The 20,960-nt window shown below is 31.6% G+C and overlaps 3 protein-coding genes across 3 annotated transcripts; all 3 read left to right on the forward strand.

Moving 5' to 3' along the window:
- Positions 1–1,780: 1,780 nt before the first annotated feature.
- Positions 1,781–10,751, forward strand: LOC130820845 (probable gamma-secretase subunit PEN-2). The gene is made up of 2 exons (XM_057686385.1): positions 1,781–2,172; positions 10,270–10,751. Exons 1-2 carry the CDS (start codon positions 1,893–1,895, stop codon positions 10,428–10,430), a joined length of 441 nt encoding a protein of 146 aa, XP_057542368.1. The 5' UTR covers positions 1,781–1,892; the 3' UTR covers positions 10,431–10,751.
- Positions 10,752–14,319: 3,568 nt separating this feature from the next.
- LOC130821017 (photosystem I reaction center subunit N, chloroplastic) lies at positions 14,320–15,825 on the forward strand. Its single transcript, XM_057686615.1, has 3 exons — positions 14,320–14,773; positions 15,368–15,493; positions 15,621–15,825. The coding sequence occupies exons 1-3, from the start codon at positions 14,489–14,491 to the stop codon at positions 15,708–15,710; spliced, it is 501 nt and encodes a 166-aa protein (XP_057542598.1). The 5' UTR covers positions 14,320–14,488; the 3' UTR covers positions 15,711–15,825.
- Positions 15,826–17,903: 2,078 nt separating this feature from the next.
- Positions 17,904–19,237, forward strand: LOC130821016 (uncharacterized). The gene has a single exon (XM_057686613.1). The coding sequence runs from the start codon at positions 17,971–17,973 to the stop codon at positions 19,003–19,005; it is 1,035 nt and encodes a 344-aa protein (XP_057542596.1). The 5' UTR covers positions 17,904–17,970; the 3' UTR covers positions 19,006–19,237.
- Positions 19,238–20,960: the final 1,723 nt, after the last annotated feature.

The following is a 20,960-nucleotide window of genomic DNA, read 5'->3' on the forward strand; positions in this document are numbered from 1 at the left end:
TGAGAATTTAAGATAAACGATAATCTCTAAACAAAAATACAAAGGATATTCTATTGAAAGATGTCTTGTATACCATGCTTTAAGTATACTCTGATTTCAATTAACAAACTAATCAAAGACATATACTGTGAAGTTGTCTTCACTACTGATAAGTATGTTCTGCAGGGCAATTTGAAGAAGATTCCTTTGCTTCTTGGTAATCATCAAAACGATATCCAGTAAACAAAAGAATAGAAGATATCCAGTAATTCATAAACCACTTCAAAGATATATAAAGACTCAAGATTCAACCAGATAATCATCAAAATTATAATTAACAATAAAAAATTAGTTATGTCGAAGAAGAAATGGAGGATGAAACAAAAACCCTAAAAATCAAAAACTGATAAAAAAACCCTAAAAATCAAAAAAATCAACCAATATACTTACATTACGAGATTCTACACTTGATTCCGTGGTGAATGGTGAGATTGGAGAATGAAGATTGGAGGAGGAGCGTCGAAGCCTCGAACTAGAACCACAGAAGCAGAGGCGTCTTTAAAGGAGGTCGTTTGTCGATGGGTTGAAGCTTGAAGAGTTGAAGGAAGCGCGGCGAGGCGACAGGAAGGAAATGTTTGCCCTAATCAATGGCGTCTCGGACCTGGGCTGCTGGGGCCTGGGCAGGATGCGAGGAAGAAGAGAGGAGAATGGGAGAAGGAAGCAGTTTTGCCTTTTGCGTTTTCTAATTTACGGCAGTAGGAAGGAAATGTTTGCCCTAAATCCTAATCCCTAATATTAGAGTTTATTACGGTTTATTGGTCCGGTTTGGTCTACAAATTAAAAAACCGGGACCGGACCGTAAACCATTTAAAAAAAAAAAAAAACCGGACCAGACCATTCAGACCGTAGACCAGACCAAATACTTAAATTACGGTTTGGTCCGGTTTGGTTTACGGTTTAGACCAAACCCTGTTCAGCCCTACTTGTTATAACTGAAATTTAAATTATTATTGAACAAATTGAATAACACAAGGTATAAAGTGAATAGTATGAATTGACAAATGATGTTTTATAATATAACTCAATTGTTAACTAATATATTCAATTATTGATGTAAAAATAAATATTTGTCATGATAAGAGATATTGCAAAGCATTTAGTTTAAATTGAATATGTTAGAAGTAAAATTGAGATATTTAAAATGACTTATGCGTTTCAAAAAAAATTGATGGTAATGGGATAGTGTTTTTAATTTTCAACTAATAATATTCAATAATCGTTTTAAATAAATATTCGTTTTAAATAGAGTTATTGCAAAGCATTAAGTTAAAATTAAATAGGTTAGAATTAAAATTGATATATTTATTTTTCATCATATAACAAAATTAATATATTAATTTTCATCATATAATAATATTCAATAATGAGAATTTCGTGTATTGCACGGAGTGTTATACTAGTTAGTTTAATAATAAGTTCATTTTAGTAAAAAGACAAGATAAAACCTAAAGATTGGACTTTTGTGGGTTAGTCGATAAACAGTCAAGTGCACAATTTTATTAGAGTTAAGATGCTTTCTTTATTTATATATACGATAACGGTTAATGAGTTAGTGAAGTTTACTTTATTTTTTGCGTTTTATATGCATTATTCTTTTGCATTATTCTTTGGCATACTACATCAATATAATACAAAAATAAAATTCTAATTTTATCGTGCTTTTAAATATATATTAAAAAATATTATACAATCCTATTACTGAAATCCTGGTTCGTCCTTACCCTCACCCTCACCCACACCCACACCCTCACCCTCACCCTCACCCCCTAACATGAAAAGAAAAAAATTCTACCGAGCCATTACTATCGTTTATATAAGCAAGTTTTATTAGTTAGCAATACAACACAAAAGAAATGGAGAGATCGGGGGAAGAGAGTTCTTCATCAACCTCAAGGGAACCATCCCTCCTTCCTCTCCAAAACCCTAACATCTCCCCCAATTCATCTGCAATTAGAAGACCTCGTTGGCCAACAATCGACGGCCCATTAGGACTTTCAGAAGAAGAATCATTGAAATATGCTCGACGTTTTTACAAGTTTGGGTTTTTGCTTCTTCCTTGGCTTTGGGCTGTCAATTGCTTCTACTTTTGGCCTGTTCTTCGCAATTCTCAATCCTTTCCTTCCATTCGTCGATGTATGTTTTTCTCCCTTTACTTAATGGGATTTTGTGAATTGGGAGTTTTTTCATGGATTAATTTTTGGGATTGTATGAACTGGCTTGGATTTTGATTTTGATTTTTTTTTTATTAGTGGTTCTCTTCTTTTTGTTTCATTTGAAATGGGTGTGGTTGTCTATGTATGATTGAGAAGTTTATGAAGCCTGTTAGAATATATATAAGATATCTTGAGACCTTAATCATTAGCCGAAACTTTTGGTTGAGTTGGTTCATTGACAATATACTCGCTTCATAAGCTAAGGAGATTTATACCATCCCAAAATCATATAGCACCGAGAAGAAGGGCTCCACCGAGAAAAGGGCTCAAATAACTTATAAATTGTGCATATTATTTTTAATTTTATCGATGTGAAATAAATCATCCCAGCACCCCTTTACATGCGAATCTTTGTCAAGTTCGCATGTTGAGTAATGAATTAAGGTAGGAACGCCATCCTTTCCGAAACTTTTATTTTTAATTTTTAATCGAACTATCGATTTTGATGTCATGCTCAATTAAGGTGGACTTATTGTGAATGCCAGCATATTAATGGGGAGACACGAAGTGCACACACTTCATAAGCCAAGGAGATATATACTATCCTCAAATCATATGACAATGGAAAAAGGCTCTAATAACTTATAAAGTGTGTACAATATCTTTAATTTTGTCGATGTGATAAAACCATCCCAACATGCACCTCGTGTCTTTCCGTTAATATGCTGGCATTTACAATAAGTTCAGCCTAATTTATCATGCACCATCTTTAATTTTATAGATGAGGATAAACCATCCCAACATTCTAAGACATGAGTGTTGAGGAGAACATGGTAGTCATTGAGGGCCTTGTTGTAAGCTCTAAGCACACGCTCAGAAACCTCGGTACATCTGTCAATGTCATGGGGACCATCATTTGCCAAGAGAATGGGTTGGTTCCTGTCGTTGAGCCAGAGATCTTGCTTTTTTTTGGTTTTTTTTCATAAGCAGTCAAATTAAAGTATCTAATTAATTCATAAAGGTATTTATTGACAAATTATTCCAACAAATTAAAAAGCTTAACAAAAAAAGAAAAAAAATCAATGATCAAAGGCCCATGGATACTTAGATCGAACGCGGTCCTCTTCGTCAGGTGTAAAATCATTTTGAATTTTGAAATTCTCCCCGATCTCCTCAACACCATGTCTTTCAGGGTGTCAGTCACAGTTTGGATTATCAAATTATTAAGCGTCTGAATTTGCAAAAAGGAAGCAGCATTTATTAGTGAAATAAACGTATGCTTATAAATATTATTTACGAATTCTGTATCCCAATCCTTGATCTCTTTAATATAATCAGCGTTACTGCTTTTTTTAGGGTTTGAATAATAATAAATCGGAAATAACTAAGCATGACGTAATTAAAAAAAAAAAAGAATGAAAATTTGATTTAAAAGGTACCAGCTTTAGGTCATGCGCTTCTAAAGGTTCGAACTTTCCTTTAACTTTTAGAGGTTCGAACTTTATACCCTCTCTGCTTTTAGTGGTGTTCAGATAAATGGTAACTTTTGATAACCGGTTGCCATTCATTAGAAGATTTTGGAGGGTTTAAATTGGAGAAAGGTTGCTCACATTAAAACCATTTGCTTTCATCAGCATACATCAATGGCGTCTTCTTCCTCAACGCGGCGAAGTTCAAATCCTCCAACCATTCAATGTTATCACGGATTTAATGCTAGACTGCGTATGAGTAGGAAAGGTCCAAACATGGGAGAAAAATTTTATGGATGCCTAGTTAGCCTGTAAGTCTCTTTAAATTAGACTATCAATCAATTTTTTAGCTTTATGCTGATGCTGATTCTAAATCTCTGTGATCGTTGAAAAATGATGATTGTGCTTTTTTCAAATGGGCAAAAGAATGTATTTTTTCAGAGGAACATGAACTGCTATTGAGCTTAGTGAGACACAGAAGATGATGCAAGACTTGGTTGAGATGAAGTTAAAAGTAGAGTTTAAGATGTACAAACTCCTGTTGAAAAAACAAGAACACAAAGTTGAAATTAACAATTTTCAAGTTGAATTGAAGAAAGCAGGAGCTAGGGAGAACATGTTTTTAATTCTGTTTCTTTCTTAGGCTGTGTTTGTGATGTACATTGTCTTTTCAAAATAGTAGATTGTCCTAGGTTATGATAATATATAGTCTTTGCTAATTTTGTCAAATTGAAGAACAAGATGATAGTAATGTTAACTAAGCAAGGATGATAATATAATGTTAAATAATTTAACAGAATAAAAAGCATGTTCTTCTCCCTAGCTTAGATAATTAACATTAGTTAACATTACATTAGCATCCATGCTTAATTAACATTACTTTATCAGCTTGTTCTTCAATTTGACAAAATTAGCAAGGACTTATATTATCATAATCTAGTACAATATACTATTTTGCAAGGGCAATCTACATCACAAACACAGCCCAAGAAAGAAACAGAATGAAAAACATGTTCTCCCTAGCTCCTGCTTTCTTCTGTTCAAGTTGAAGGTAGTTAATTTTTTGCTTTGTATTCTTGTTTCTTCAACAGGAGTTTGTCCATCTTAAACTCTACTTTTTTTTTTTCATCTCAACCAAGTCCTGCATCATCTTCTCTGCCTCTTAGCTTCAAACCATTGGAAAAATATATTCTTTTGCCCATTTGAAAAAGGCACAATCATCAGTCTTCTACAATACACACACATTTAGAATCAGCATCAGCGTAAACCTAAAAAATTGATTAATAGTCTAATTTACAGAGACTTACAGGCCAATTAGGGCATCCATAAAGCTTTTCTCCCATGTTTGGGCCTTTCCTAACCATACGCAGTCTAGCATTAAATCCATGATGACATTCAATGGTTGGAGGATTTGAACTTCGCCGTGTTGAGGAAGAAGACGCCATTGATGTATGTTGATGAAAGCAAATGGTTTTGATGTGAGCAACCTTCCCAGTTTAATCCTCTCCAAAGTCTTCTAATGAATGACAACTGGTTATCAAAGTTTACCATTTACTTGAACACCTCTAAAAGCAGAGGGAGTATAAAGTTCGAACCTTTACAAGTTGAAAGAAAGTTCGAATCTTTAGAAGCGAATGACCAAAAGCTAGTATTTTTTAAATCAAATTTTCCAAAAAAAAATTATAATCTCCTCCAGCAGCTAGGGTTTTAGTTTCAAGTTTTTTCTGCAGTATTAGTCTGAAATTTGTTACAATTTGATGAGAATGGCGGCATCTCCTTCAAATTCTGAGAAGGCGATAACTCTAACAAGCTCAGATGGATTGACTTAAAAAATCGAAGAAGACGTTACCATGCAAATTTCTCTAATCCTTGAATATTTGAAGATCGAGATGATGAAAAGGAAAAAAAGCTTTCTTTGCTGATTATACCCGAAGTTATTTTAGAAAAGGTTATCGACTACTGCAAAAGGTGTGTCGCAAACCTTAATAGCAGTATCCCTGATTATATTACAGAGGTAAAGGATTTGGATATATAATTCGTAAATAATATTGATAAGCATACGTTTATTCCACTAATAAGTGCTGCTTCCTTTTTGCAAATTCAGCTTCGTTTTGGTTTGATAATGCAAATTGTGGCTGACACCCTAAAAGACATGAGTGTTGAGGAGATCAGGGAGAAGTGCAAAATTCAGAATGATCGAAAGCCCATGGATACTCGGATCGAACGCGTTTGTCTTCCGCAGGTGTAAAATCATTCTGAATTTGATCTTTTCCCTGATCTCTGTGACACTCATGTCTTTCAGGGTGTCAGCCACAGTTTTGATCATCAAATCCGTGAGTGGTTGAATTTGCAAAAAGGGAGCAACATTTATTAGTGGAATTAACATATGCTTATCAATATTATTTACGAATTCTGTATCCCAATCCTTAACCTTTTTAATATAATTAGGGTTACCACTTCTTTTAGGGTTTGAATGATGATAAATCAAAAATAACTAAGCATGATGTAATTCAAAAAATAAAAGCATGATGTGAAACTCGACCCCCCTCATGTTATAAATACGCGTACACCTTTTCTATTTCTCTTTACATCTTTATTTTTTATTTAATTACTACTTTTTTCTTTCAAAAAAAATTATAATCTCCTCTAGCAGCTAGTGTTTTAGTTTTAAGTTTTTTCTGCAGTATTACTCTGAAATTTGTTACAATTTGATAAGAATAGATGCATCTTCTTCAAATTCTGAGAAGACGATAACCCTAAAAAGCTCAGATGGATTAACATATAAAATTGTATAAGACGTTATAGTGCAAATTCCACTAATCCATGAATATTTTGAAGATCGGGATGATGAAAAGGAAAGAAAGCTTCCTTTGCTAATTATACCTGTAGTTATTCTACAAAAGGTTATCGACTACTGCAAAAAAGTATATCGCAAACCCTAATAGTAGTAACTCTTATTATATTAAATATGTCAAGGATTGGGATACAGAATTTGTAAATAATATTGATAAGCATACGTTTATACTTTATTCTACTAATAAATGTTGCTTTTTCTTTCGCAAATTCAGCTGCTCATTGATTTGATGATCCACACTGTGGGTGACACCTTGAAAGACACGAGTGTCGAGGAAATTAGGAAGAAGTTCAAAATTCAGAATGATCGAAAGCCCATGGATACTCAGATCGAATGCATTCCTCGTTCTCAGGTGTAAATCATTCTGAATGTTGAACTTCTCCCTGATCTCCTCGACTCTCGTGTCTTTCAGGGTGTCAGCCACAGATTGGATTATCAAATCAATGAGCGGATGAATTTACAAAAATGAAACAACATTTATTAGTGGAATAACTGCATGCTTTTCAATATTATTTACGAATTTTGTATCCCAATCCTTGACCTCTTTAATATAATCAGGGTTACTGCTTTCTTTATCAGGGTTACTGCTTTCTTTAGGGTTTGAATAATAATTAATCGGAAATAACTAAGCATGATGTAATTCGAAAAAAAAAAGCTTGATGTGAAGCCGACCCTCTTCATATTGTAAATGCACGTACACCTTTTCAATTTCTCTTTACATCTATTATTTTATAATTAATTACTATTATTTTTTTCAAAAAAAACAACCTTATAATCACCTCTAGCAGCTAGGATATTAGTGTTAAGGTTTTTCTGCAGTGTTATTCTGAAATTTTTTACAATTTGATAAAAATAGCTGCATCTTCTTCTGAGAAGGAGATAACTCTAACAAGCTCAGATGGATTGACCTATAAAATCAAATAAGGCAGTTACAATGCAAATTCTACTAATCCATGAATATTTTGAAGATCGAGATGATAAATAGGAAAGAAAGCTTCCTTTGCTGATTATACTCGGAGTTATTCTAGAAAAGGTTATCAACTATTGCAAAAAGCATGATGCCAACCCTAATAGCAGTAATCCTGATTATATTAAAGAGGTCAAGGATTGGGATGCAGAATTCGTAAATAATATTGATAAGCATACGTTTAATAAACTAATAATTGTTGTTTCCTTTTTGCAAATTCAGCCGCTTATTGATTTGATAATCCAAACTGTGGTTAACACCCTAAAAGATATGAGGAAGAGAAACACATTCGATCTGAGTATCCATGGGCTTTTGATCATTCTGAATTTTGAACTTCTCCTTGATCACCTCGACACTCATGTCTTTCAGGGTGTCAGCCACAGTTTGGATTATCAAATCAATGAGTGGCTGAATTTGCATAAAGGAAGCATCATTTATTAGTGGATTAAACGTATGCTTATCAATATTATTTACGAATTCTGTATCCAATCCTTCGTTTCTTTACCCGACTTCCCTTTCTTTATTAAAGATTCAAGAAAGAGAACTATGATTGTGATCAATTGTGAGTTATGTATAGAAAGTTTTATAATCGTAGTTTTAGGTTTAATTTTCTATGTTTATGATTTTTCTTTTTTTTTTTCAACTCTAAATCAATAAGCACTTCTTATAAATCCGTATATGAAATGTTTTATTTAAAATTCCAAAAAATTTAAGCAACTTATACAAAGATCAACTGCATGCATGTTGTATGTCACACATCTTTTTCTACAATAGGAGGTAACAAAAAATCTCTATATCGCCCCTGATTGGTTTATGAGCTAGTTTGACTCGGTAATGAACTTGTATTCGTACCTGATGATGAACCCAAATTCGAACTAGAAACAACAACTTAGGTTAGATTTAGGGCTTGTTTTAAATTCTCATCATCTAGTTTAACACTTTAACTTCCTTTTCATACTCAAAAAGCAAGGCTTGTAAGGAGGTATTGTTTGCCCTAATTCTTCTTGTAAATAATATATTTCATTATCATCATCATACTTTTCTAATCTCAGTAATTTCTCTTATCTTTTTGATGATTTCATCTGGGCCCAATTCAATATATGATTGTATGAACTGAGGTTTTTTTAATTTTTGATTTCAGCTTTGATTAATGCGATGACTCTTTTCATTGTCTTCTAAATGGATGGTTAAATTTTGATTATATTCATTTATGATAAACAAGTTTCAGCAACCCAATTTCAGCTCCAATAGTCTAATGACTATGAACTGGGTTTGGTTTTGATTTCAACTAGGGTTCATGAATTAGTTGTTGTATCTGAGGATTGACAAACACTTTATAATATGGACTATTTTGTGGATTGGGTATTCTCTTCGGTTTATATTTGTGAAGAGAAATTCCATCTTTATTTTTCTCGGAAAAAGTTGAAGAATTGTGTTATTACATTTTACTCTTATTGGTTAGATAAAGCAACATACTCGTCTTCGTATACGGGGTTTTGAGACTTAGGATGAGTGCATAGTGATCTATATATGTGTGCATCGATGAATTTGTTGTATTTGGCCTTGTGTATAAATTTGGCACCTCAGGTTTTTGAGATGACTGAGATCAATGTATATAGAGGATTTTATTTGGTTCGGTCTAGGATCTTTCAAGTGATAGTTTTTTGATTGACAGCTATTATATAGATCGGTGCAACGCTTATTCTATATTTAAGGAAATTGTATCACTCAAGGATGGTTTTAGTTTGGGAATTCCTCATACTGGGGTAGTTACTTGTGTCATATTTTCTGTTGTTTATGAGAAACAATATGCTAAAATCTTTGTGGTTCCTATGACTATTATCTGAGCATGTTTCCTTGACTAATATCTGGTTCAATGTGATTTGTCAATGGCATGGATGGCTATGGTATTCTTAGCCGATATGCTTATGCCTCTCGGTTCTTCATTAAGTCATTAGGTATAAAGGTGCCTTTTTGTGCCTCTTCGTATTCTTAGCCAATATGTTTGTGCCTCTTGCGTGTGTATTTATAGTCAATCAAGATCTATTGATGATTTAGAATCTACTCACCAAAAGTTTCTGATGCTAACATCATAGAGATTTTCTGTATATAACTCTGTTTCTAGTTTCTCTAGGATTTAAAACCAAGAGTCTAGGTTATGCACAATAATGTCTAGCGGCTCCTAGTCCTTAACTAGATGATAAAACAGTGACAAGCGAGAGTTTTCCTGTTAGTAACTAAAAAAACATCTTCACTAAGGTCTTATAATTCCTTTAAATAAAAGTATGTAGTCCATGGATTAAATTGCTTACTTTTTAAAGTGTCATTTTTTCTCCATTTTGCGACAATTTTTTCCCTATGATCAATAGAAGTCATAATTCTCTTAGCTATATTTATGGCTAATTCTTTCATGAAACTGCCAGAAAAAACTGATCAAGCTTCGTTCACCTGTCTTGAAGGTTTTTAGCTATAAATGTTGAACTCTATGTCTATGTAGTCTGCTTTCATAGTTATTTTTAACTTAAGTTATTTTTATATAGTGAAATTTAATGTAGTTAGAAATTGATGTTGAGATTTTATTTAATTAAAGTAATAAAAGTAAAATTGTGTTGATATTTTATCTTAGTTTGAGCAAATATTTCTTTTTAATTATGAAGAGTCCTGAATTCAGAAATTCAATATAAATAAATAGGGCCCTGAGATTGTTTGCTCTGCCTTGGCAACTAACAAAACAGAGCAAGTATAACTTGGTTAATTTGCTTAATGATTCTACTCTTGCCGTTGCAGATGTTGTAGGATCAGCAATAGGGTTCTCAATTGCTACAATCCTGGTATCTTCGTGGGCGTTGACATTTTCAATCGGAGGGGAGCATCTTTTTGGGCCACTTTGGAATAAACTTGTAATGTACAACGTCGCTGATCAATGGGGTTTAACAGGTTGGATGTAGTTGCTATAATGTCCGGAATTTCTCCACCAAATGTTCATAGTTTCTCCGCCGTCCTCTTGTGAGTCGTGACTAAAGATTACGCTAATATTCTGTGTTGAGCTTTATATTCAGGCATTAAAATGTGGTTTCCGATTAGACATCAATTTGAAAGTTATATTGTAATACTGGTGAAATGGAGTCGTATTGCTCTTGATAGAAATACATTACTTCATAACAACACTGAAGGGGAAGATTCCAGGTTTTCTTCATCTATATTTTTATGTTCCATTGGCAACTTGACATAAATTGTAGCTTATAATAGAAATATTAGATTGTTTGGCATCCCTTCTCTTTTTCCATCTTTACCTTATAATTTAGTCTAAGAAACACTATACAGTTGTGGTAGAAACATTTTCAGCTGGATCATAGGTTTCAGAAGGCTCTAACTTGGGTAGTTTGATTAAAATTTTGTTAAGAATTAATTGAGTAACATATAACATATTAAAATAATGATAATTGAACTAGTCAGCAACTGTGCACCAGTCGCATTTGACTCATATTATACTAATATTTTCAATTGGCAGCTGTTTGGAAAGAATAATAGTTTTTGAAATCAAATTATTTTAGTTCAACGAGACTGTTCGTTAGTTCTTCTCTTTTATACTTAAGCAAGTCTTGTATGAGATGCATCATCAATTGTATGAGATGCCTACGTCTTTACTTCAAGACCCTTTTTTAAAATCATTTTCTTTAGACTCATAAGATGATTTAAAAGCCCTTAATCTTATAAATTTTTCTAACGAATCTGACGTGTAATTTTTTTCTTTTATTAAATCATCATGTAAGGAAGTTCCTTCAGAAACTAAAGATTGCTGCAGAAATTAGAATTTTCTTAGATCATGAGACTAGGTATTCTATAATTACCTCAATAGAAGTTTTCTCTGTTGGATTGTTCTCCTGTGTTGTAATGCACTGATTTTCTTATTCACTTTAATCAAAATCTAAATCACTTGAGGAGTCCTCATTAAACCAAGTTCTTTTTGTAGTTTTTTCTTTCTTACCAGCACTCTTTATCTGATTTCTTTTTGTCAAAGTTTTAATTAGCTTTAGGACAATACTTAATGATATGATCTCCATGATCTCATTTGTAGTGACCCTAGGACCCTATCTGGCTGGCTTCTTAGGATCTTGTAAACTTTCTCTTGATTTCTCACTGTCTTTTCGGGAGAATTTAAGGTTAGTTACAATAATTTTAAACCTTTTAACCATGTCTTGCACATCTTCATTTGGTTGCATTTGCAATCTATTCATATTGCCGAATTGAAGGTAGATGTTTTGGTCTCTTTAACTTGAGATGTGGACTTCTAGGTGACTACTAGTTTATCCCATATCGCCTTATAACTAGATAATTAGGAGATCCTTTCAAGCTCACCAAATCCTGACCACAATACAGAAGGTACATGGCTCAACAATTTTTTAACGACTTAGTCTAGGTCATCTTAGTCCATCTCCTTTTCAACCTTTAGAATATCAACTTGATTAGCAATTTCTTCATAGGAGCATGGGACCATTTTAAATAAATTACCGTAGCTTTAGATCTCGATCTATGATGAACCTCTTCATCAAGCAGCGCTAATGAAAAAATTATCTCCACTGAACATGGGTTGACGGTCGATGGAATGTCCTTGAATCCTCTATCATTAGCATCCATTCAAATAGATTTATAAGATCAAAAGTGAGATAACTTTGATACCAATTGAAAGATCGACTGAATAAATACTTAAGACTGGGGTTTGAATAAAGTATTATGGTTTCTTTATTTATTTAGTTTTCGTTTAAAACTCCTAGAATGATTTTTTACAAGAATCTTGATTGGCTTTTACTGTATAAATAGTACTTGAAACTAAATGCATAGCAAAATAGACACAATTAGTTACGAAGTTCAATCCTCAACGACTTACGTCTCCACCTTTGGGTTCTCTTTCACGATTAGGATTTTAATGATTTTCTAGAGCTCTAAATTGCAATGAAGAATATGCTTATCTTTGCTATTGTAGCCCTTGCTGTCAAACTAACAACTCTTTTCTAGTAATCTACCTACAAATATACAAAAATAACATCTTGTTTTTCAACTGATACTTGATTTATATTACTTAATAAAGTAATCAAAAACTCCAAGAAAAATCATTCTAGAACTTAGTGATTAGCTTTTACAATTCTTAAAATAAATTTGAATTCTTAGGGGTGCTTGGTATGTGATATATCAATGTAGGAAATGGAATCATTTAACCTTATTCTTTATAAGTTGTTTGCTATGAGCTGAAAGTAATTGTTTCCATTTCTAATAGATTATCGTTTCCAATCTATTATTACCGCTCAAAAGTATGCGGAAATAATTAACATTTTCAAGCCAGAATGTTATAAAGTGTAAACTATCTAGCTCTCACGCATACATGCTTGTAAGAGACGGAATGTTGGTAGGAGAAAGAGTTTGATTTTGAACTAGAAAATATTTGCCATGATACACCAAAGCTTCTATTCGTTATATTGGCATTGACATATTAACAACACAATTTGGATATGATAATTAGGGAAATTATAGGTGTTTAATAGAGTGTGTTATTTAATGTAAACGTAATAATAATATTATATCAAATAAGAAATAAATGAATTAGTGATTTGTTTTCTATGCTTGTACAAAACAAATGATTACAAAAACGTTTACCATTACCCTTTCCATTTCTTAACTATTTCAATTTCGATATTTGTGCTATCTTAGTACCAAATTAACAAACGGAGTAAAGGAGTAAAGGAAACGTAAACAAGTGTTTTCCTTACATTGTTATACCAAACAACTAATAACTACGACTATTATCCTTACCCTTACGACCTTACCCCTCTTTATCAATTTTTGTTCCATTACATACTCTAACCATACCAAACACCCCTTTAGAGTATTTCAACCCTAATAAAACTAATTTGTGAGTTTCAATTGTTTCTTGCACTTTTGAAGTCTTCTTTTATATATATATATATATATATATATATATATATATATATATATATATATATATATATATATATATATATATATATATATATATATATATATATATATTTCTCTAACTAGTTAACCGTGTACAATACCAAGTCTTAAAACTATTTTAATTTTAAACCAATAACAACAACTGTCATAAAATTCATATTCTCTAGTGGTTTAAAATGTGAAACTAAACCTACATTTTGTATAATTTCTTGATTATTCGAATATTCAACTTAAACTTCATTTATTCTTTATTAAAATTATAACTTTGAGCAATGAGTGTATACATCCACTAATCAAGTATTTAACACAAACAATATATATTTTGATTAAACCTAATAAACTAACTAATTACCTTAATTACCTTGACTTGACAAAAATTAACTAGTTTTGAGTAATTTTGGTTTTCATCATCCTTAATAAATCAAAATCTTAGTTGATTTAAAAATTCATTGACTTATTAAATTATGTGTAATTTTCATATTATATAGTTGTAGATAATTTGCGCTATTATAAATTAATAAAAAATAATATTTTTATTCTTACAATGATAAGGTTGTATATATTCAGAATCCTTTTTAAGTATAGGTGAAAGTTTAAATGAGATTTATTTAATAATGTTGGTTAATAGAATATGGTCATTGATAGTCATGATAAAAGAGTGGGGTTTCTTTACATCCAAGAATATGCTACCTTCATTTTCAAAGCACGTGCTCAAGTTTTCTATAGAGAAATAAAAGAAGCACAAACTTTTGATTCCAACACTTAGTGGGTCCCATAAACCAAAATACATGGCCACAAAACATCAGTAGTAAGCAATGCAAATTTGCCAATAAGAGTGAGGCAATCTCACCTTATCCACACTCTCACCACAACCTCAATTACACTTCATCTTCATCCCTTCCATATCTCTCCTAATATCTCAATCATAATCCTTATTTTTTCATTCATCATAACCTACAAAACATACCAAAATCCTAAAAAAAAAAAAAAAGAAAAAATCATTTTAATCATCTGATAATCTAAAGTGCTAAAAATGGCTTCAATGAACTCTAGTGTTCTAGCATGCAGTTACGCAATTTCTGGGGCAAATGGGTTGGAGCTCAGCTCAAAGGCATCTTCAGTGTCTTGTATGCTTCCTTGTGTTGAGAAAATGCCCATCATCAAAGCACAGGCAACTAACTCTAAGGAAGACAAAGCTATTGAAGGAAGAAGAGCCGCAGTTTTCGGATTGGCTGCCGCCCTTGTTGCTACTTCCATATCTTCCTCCGCTAATGCTGGAGTCATTGAAGATTACCTTGAGAAAAGCCAAGCCAACAAGGTTTGTTTCTTGTTGATTTCATAATATTCTATTCATTTTAACAATGTTTCTTTGATATGTATTTCTAAAGAAGGTTGTCTGATAAAAATTTCTTTATAAAGTAGAGAGTTATGTCTTACTATTACCAATTAATTTTAAAAATGGACTAATGAGCTTGAAAATAAGTTATCTCTACTCTTCTTTGTTTGAGTTGCCCAGACTCACTAAGCATATCAATTATATCAAAAGTAAATTGAAATTTTATTAAAAACTAGAAACTAGAATTAATTGGATGAAAAAATAAATCAAAAAGGATTGCTTTTTCTAAATTTTGGTTAGTTTAAGGACATGTTGAAGAAATAAATGCTAAAATAGCTCATTCGCGGGTATAGATGTAACATAATTTATTAGTTAAATTGCTATTTAAATTTGTGATTTCAAATAATCTTATAATAACCCCAAACTTTTTATAACTCACTTCTTTTTTAATTTTCGATTAATAAGGAGATAAAGGTATTCATGCGACACTTACCAGAACAGATAAAGAACTTTATGTTTATCAGAAAATTTGGGTACTCTAATGAATAACAAAAATATGGTTGAATTGTTAAACAGGAATTGAATGATAAGAAGAGGTTGGCGACAAGTGGGGCCAACTTTGCAAGAGCATACACAGTTCAATTTGGAACCTGCAAATTCCCACAAAATTTCACTGGCTGCCAAGATCTTGCTAAACAACAGGTTAGTCATCACTCTTCACAATCACTTTAATTTTTTTTGTCATTAAAATATCTCGTAGCTTTATATAATTATATACCAACATTTTAGTGTTTTAACATCTATTTGTTTGTGATTATTGTAATTACAGAAAGTACCCTTCATTTCTGATGACATTGAGATCGAATGCGAAGGCAAAGACAAATACAAGTGTGGTTCCAATGTTTTCTGGAAATGGTGAAATGTATAAAGCCCTCAAATTCATTATGCCTTCTTGTTCAAATATTTAATTAGTCTCAGTCTCATGTATGTTGTACTTATTATTATTATTATTATTATTATTATTATTATTATTATTATTAAAACTTTTAAGAAGAGGGGGTTAAGTATTCATGATAGAATATGTGCAAACTATTCCTTCTTTCAAATTTCAATTCTAAGAAACTAATTATGTGCAGATGATGATACAAATTCATTAAAATATAAAAGACCTTAAATGTGTTAAGGCCTGACCCATGAATAGAAATTTGATTGACATGTAAATCAAGATATCCATTCTTATAAATCGCCATCTTTTTCATTGTATCGTCAATTTTTATTCATTGAAATTTCAATATTGCCCTTAATAAAACTTCATTATTTTATCTCTCTGATTTCTCTCTAAAAAACTCTCTGAACTAAAATTCAATAGCGAAATATTATGAAAATTGAAAATGATCATCAAAATGATTCATAAGTATTGATAACGATTGTTAATTTCATAAAAAAATTACTTATACTAAATTTGAATACATTTTAACTCTTTTGGCCATAATATTCGATAGGAAAATTGAAGATAAGAGGTTGAAATTAACAGGTTACGTGAAGGACTTGGTCCTTATTTATTTTAATACTATTTTTTATTTATGTTGACCCGGTAATTGATATTGATGCTCAATTCTCTGCTATGACAAATATTATTATGACTCTTATGTTTTTGTAATGAATTATAACCATAACTCCATAAGGAAAATTTCGAATTAGTACATAACGTTAACATTTGTCAAACTGATTACTAATACTCCAAGTCTATTTATTTTTTGTATTATCCATTTTAAACCTTCTTTGCTTTAGCAATATTTTTAGGAATAATTGACATTAATAATTTAACCTTTTATTTATCCGCCGTAAATAATTTAATTTTTAGATTATTTTCTAATAATCCAACAATTGTTCTTAGTTTGCTGTGAATAATCAAACCTTTATTTTAGTTTGCTAGCAGCATACCCTATTATTACCTATTATTAGTAATACGGTATGTTGTGGACAAATTTATCACAAAGTTTAGATTATTAAAAAATAATCTAAAGGTAGGATTATTCACAATGAATGAGTGAAAGTTTAAATTATTAATGTCAATGTTTTTTATTTTTTTTTGAAAAAATGTTTTTTATGAAACCATATCATCATGGGTCCATAATCCATATAATCAATTCATTTTTTAAATTTATCACTTTAAGATTTTACATGTTCAATTTAAGATTATAAATGATCAATTTAAATTTCTTAGTGACTTTACAACTATATTTGTCGCTTTATGATTGAAATTGATCACTTTAAGATTGTAAATCATTATTTTGAGATTATAAGTGATAACTTAAAGGGGTAACTTGGATTGAGTGTAAATATTTGAGGTGTAAATAAAAGTCAAAATAGGAAAACAAAGTTAGATAGTAGATTAAAGGAATTTGATTATTAAAGAGGTAGAAGAGTTGGTTAGAAAGTAAAGAAACATAGATAAAATAGCAATTAGTTTCCTCATATTGAGGTATAAATTTACCTTAGGGGAGAGGGTCGGGAAATACTTTCCTTCAAATAAGGGAAATCATCATGCTTTTTTATTCATATATTTTAGTTTCATATCATGCTATCTCTTTCACAATCATTTCAATTACTTTATTTCCAACTCAACTTATGTTTATTTCATTAGTTTGCCTTTTTTCTATAACCTTAAATATTTACACTCAATCCAAGCAAGCCCTAAGACTATAAAGATTAATCACTTTAAAATTATAAGTGTACATTGAGACAACCCAATAGAGATAACCTCACGAGAGACCGTCTCTTTTGAGAATTTTTTCTGTTTTATTTTTGGTTATAGTGGTACATTTTCATTGATAATCTTATACACAAGCTTATTTTTTGTCGTTTATCTTATTTACATATTTCTTTTATTTATTTTTTTTTCCTTCATCTTACACTATAAATTATTAACGTACCTATTTCTTACCGTAGAAAAATCAAAGTAATAAATGAATATCAACTAAGCTAAGAATCCTCAAGTATTTGCCGTATATAATATATTGAAAACTCATAGATAAATAAGTTATTCATTTGATTACAATCTTTAAGTCTCCCTTGATGGCTTGACTAATATTATTCAAATATCTTCATTATATATTGTGACAAGTTAAGCTTTTGACCCATAACCAAAATCACTCATCCACTATTTTCAAACCACAATGGAATTCCAAAATAAGGTAACAGATAAGGAGCAAGATGATCTTCAATTCCTCGGCTTCTTTGGAATCATTAAGGAATCAATCAAAATTATCTTAATATGGTCTAAAATCTTCATCCAAATCACCCTTGCCTTCATTCTCCCAAATTCTTGCCTCTTTTTGGCCAATAATTGGGTTTCTATGCTTCTTCTTAGCAAGATAACCCCAAACTCATCTAGCTTGCCCAATCACCAAGTTGGTTTTTCAACATATAATAATTTTTCAAATTCAATGAACTCAGAGCAAACTACTTTATGGATCATAAAATTGTTGTATATGATAGTTTCTACTATCTTTTCTCTATTTATTGTGTCAGCCATTGTCTATACAGTTGCTTGTATATACACACGTAAAAGTATCACATTTCGAAAAGTTGTAAGCGTGGTTCCCAAAGTATGGAAACGACTCATGATCACTTTTCTATGTAATTTTTGCATAGTTTTTGCATGCATGTTTGTTTTTATAATAATTGTATGCATATTCTTATTCATCTATACCATGTTTTTGATCCAAAAAGTAACAAGTGGCCAAGTGGGGATCTATGTTGTATTGGCTATCCTAACCTTATTATTCATGGTGGGATTCTTCTACATGGTCATGGTTTGGCAACTTGCTAATGTTATTTCAGTGATGGAGAATGAATATGGGTTTAAAGCCTTGAAAAAGAGCAAAAAATTAATCAAGGGCAAACTTGGAATTGCATTTTCTATCCTTGTAGCGATTAATATTTGTGGAATTCTAATATCTGAAATGAGCAAGAAATTTGCAGGAGTTGGATTAGTGGTGAAATTAAGTTATGGAATTCCGAGTGTAGTGTTATGGAGTTTGCTCACGCTTTTTAGTGTTGTAATTCAGACGATCTTCTACTTGGTATGTAAATCTTATCACCATGAAAGTATTGACAAGTCAATGTTGGCTGATCATCTTAATGTGTATCTTGGTGAATATATTCCTTTAAAGAATGAAGATATACAACTAGAGCGCTTCCAAGTATAGCTTCGAGCTATACAACAATCGATAGGGGCCAAGTGTGGATTATTAAATAGAAATTCAATTACTTGAATGTCATGTCCATAAAACACTATAGACATACTCAGCTGATAGAAACTTGTGCTTTATGTTGCATTTGTAAAACAAGGGACTCCACTTAATAAAAGTTATTGTATAAGATCTTATGTAACTATTTTGATTTGAAAAATTAATAAAATTGTCGTTAATTTTTTTTTTATTCAAATAATGTAATAACTTAGATGACATGATCACTAGCTTATTTTTCTAAAATGAAAAGTCAATTTTGAGATTCAAAATTCAAAATCTTGTCAAAGATGCACTGACAGGCGTCTTTGTTGAGAGCTTTTTCAGTTTACCGACTGAATAGCGACTGAAATTCAGTCGGAATTCAATCAGTAAACTGAAAAAGTTGATTCACTTTTCAGCTTTTTAATTAATTTTTTTCGGATTTCATAAATTGTTTTTTTACAGAAAAATGGACCTACATAGTGAAAGAAGTTGGATGTATAAGCGAAGTTGTAAATGATTTTATAATATTAGATATTTAGAAGGGGTTGAAGAATTTATACAATTTGCAAAGTAAAAAAATCCAAAGGAGGTTAGATGACCGTGCATAACCATAAATTGTTTGCTCCAGAAGTCGTAAAAAGATCATTTGTTAAAAAAAGCGGTTTGTTGAAAACTAATATGATTGGTACCTTCATAAAAGTTTTGAAGGTGCACCAAGTAATGTGGTGGTTCCGAAAGACCAACAGTAGAACACAGTCTGATGATGTCGTCACTGATATGCCACAGTCGCCCCTATATATTGAAGAAAATCTGAACCCTCAATCAAGACATTTCTTTGATATGTTGAAAGCTCTCAACTTATCTTTGTACCTTGGTTGTGAAACTCATACTTAAATGTAGATAATAGGAAGAATTGTGAGTCTGAAGACGGACTTTCGTATTTCTCAGATGCTTTTTGATGAAATCTGTCAATTGATGATGGAAGTATTGCCAAAAGATAATCAAATGACATCCAGTTTTTATGATACAAAGAAACATATTTCGACTCTTTGATTCTCGGTGGAGAAGATTGATTGTTGTTTTAATGGGTGTATGATATATTGGGGTCCCACAGCGAGTATGACACAATGTGATGATAGTGGGGCTTCTAAATGTATAATAGATAAGGCCCCTAGAAAGCAGTTTCACTACTTTTCCCTCGGTCCTAAGTTACAACGGTTGTATGCCGCTACGACTACTGCCAGTCACATAAGGTGGCATTCGGAGCACCATTCAGAAGATGGAGAGATGTGTCACCCCTCAAAGAATGAAGCCTGGTTGTCATTCAACACGACACATCCAGATTTTGCTAGGGAGAAAAGAAATATGAGACCAGGGTTGTGAATAGATGGTTTCAACCTATTTGGTAGCTCGGATCAATAATGGATTCGGGTCCAAAACGGGTCTAGGTTATTTTTGGTAATTTTGGATCGTAGTGAGATTGCGATAAAGCTATATTCATTGACTAATGATAATAATATATATAATTTCACAACCGAGCATGCAAAATAACATTATACAACTTAAAATTGGTTTGAAAATGCCAAACTAACAAATTAAAGTTGTTTCTTATATAAATTAAAATTGAGATAATGGAATAAGAATAATATACTATATAGATTTAATGTGATAAAATGAGTGAATATGGTACAATTTTGTGTTACTAAATGCTTATGACATTACAATCATTGGAATTTGTTCGGATCACTAATAGTCACTTTGTGAGTTCATATCTTGGACATATCATACACTAATTGTGGTTTAAAGTCGGTAACTAATGTAGAAACTACTAGTGTTTATCAAAAGAAAATGGGTTCTTAGGATCCAAGGGTCCGGGTCCGGGTATTTTTTGAGATCCAAATCTTGACTCGGGAAATACATACGGATCCAGT

The sequence above is a fragment of the Amaranthus tricolor genome, chromosome 8 (assembly GCF_026212465.1).
Source record: "Amaranthus tricolor cultivar Red isolate AtriRed21 chromosome 8, ASM2621246v1, whole genome shotgun sequence".
NCBI classification, from domain to species: domain Eukaryota; kingdom Viridiplantae; phylum Streptophyta; class Magnoliopsida; order Caryophyllales; family Amaranthaceae; genus Amaranthus; species Amaranthus tricolor.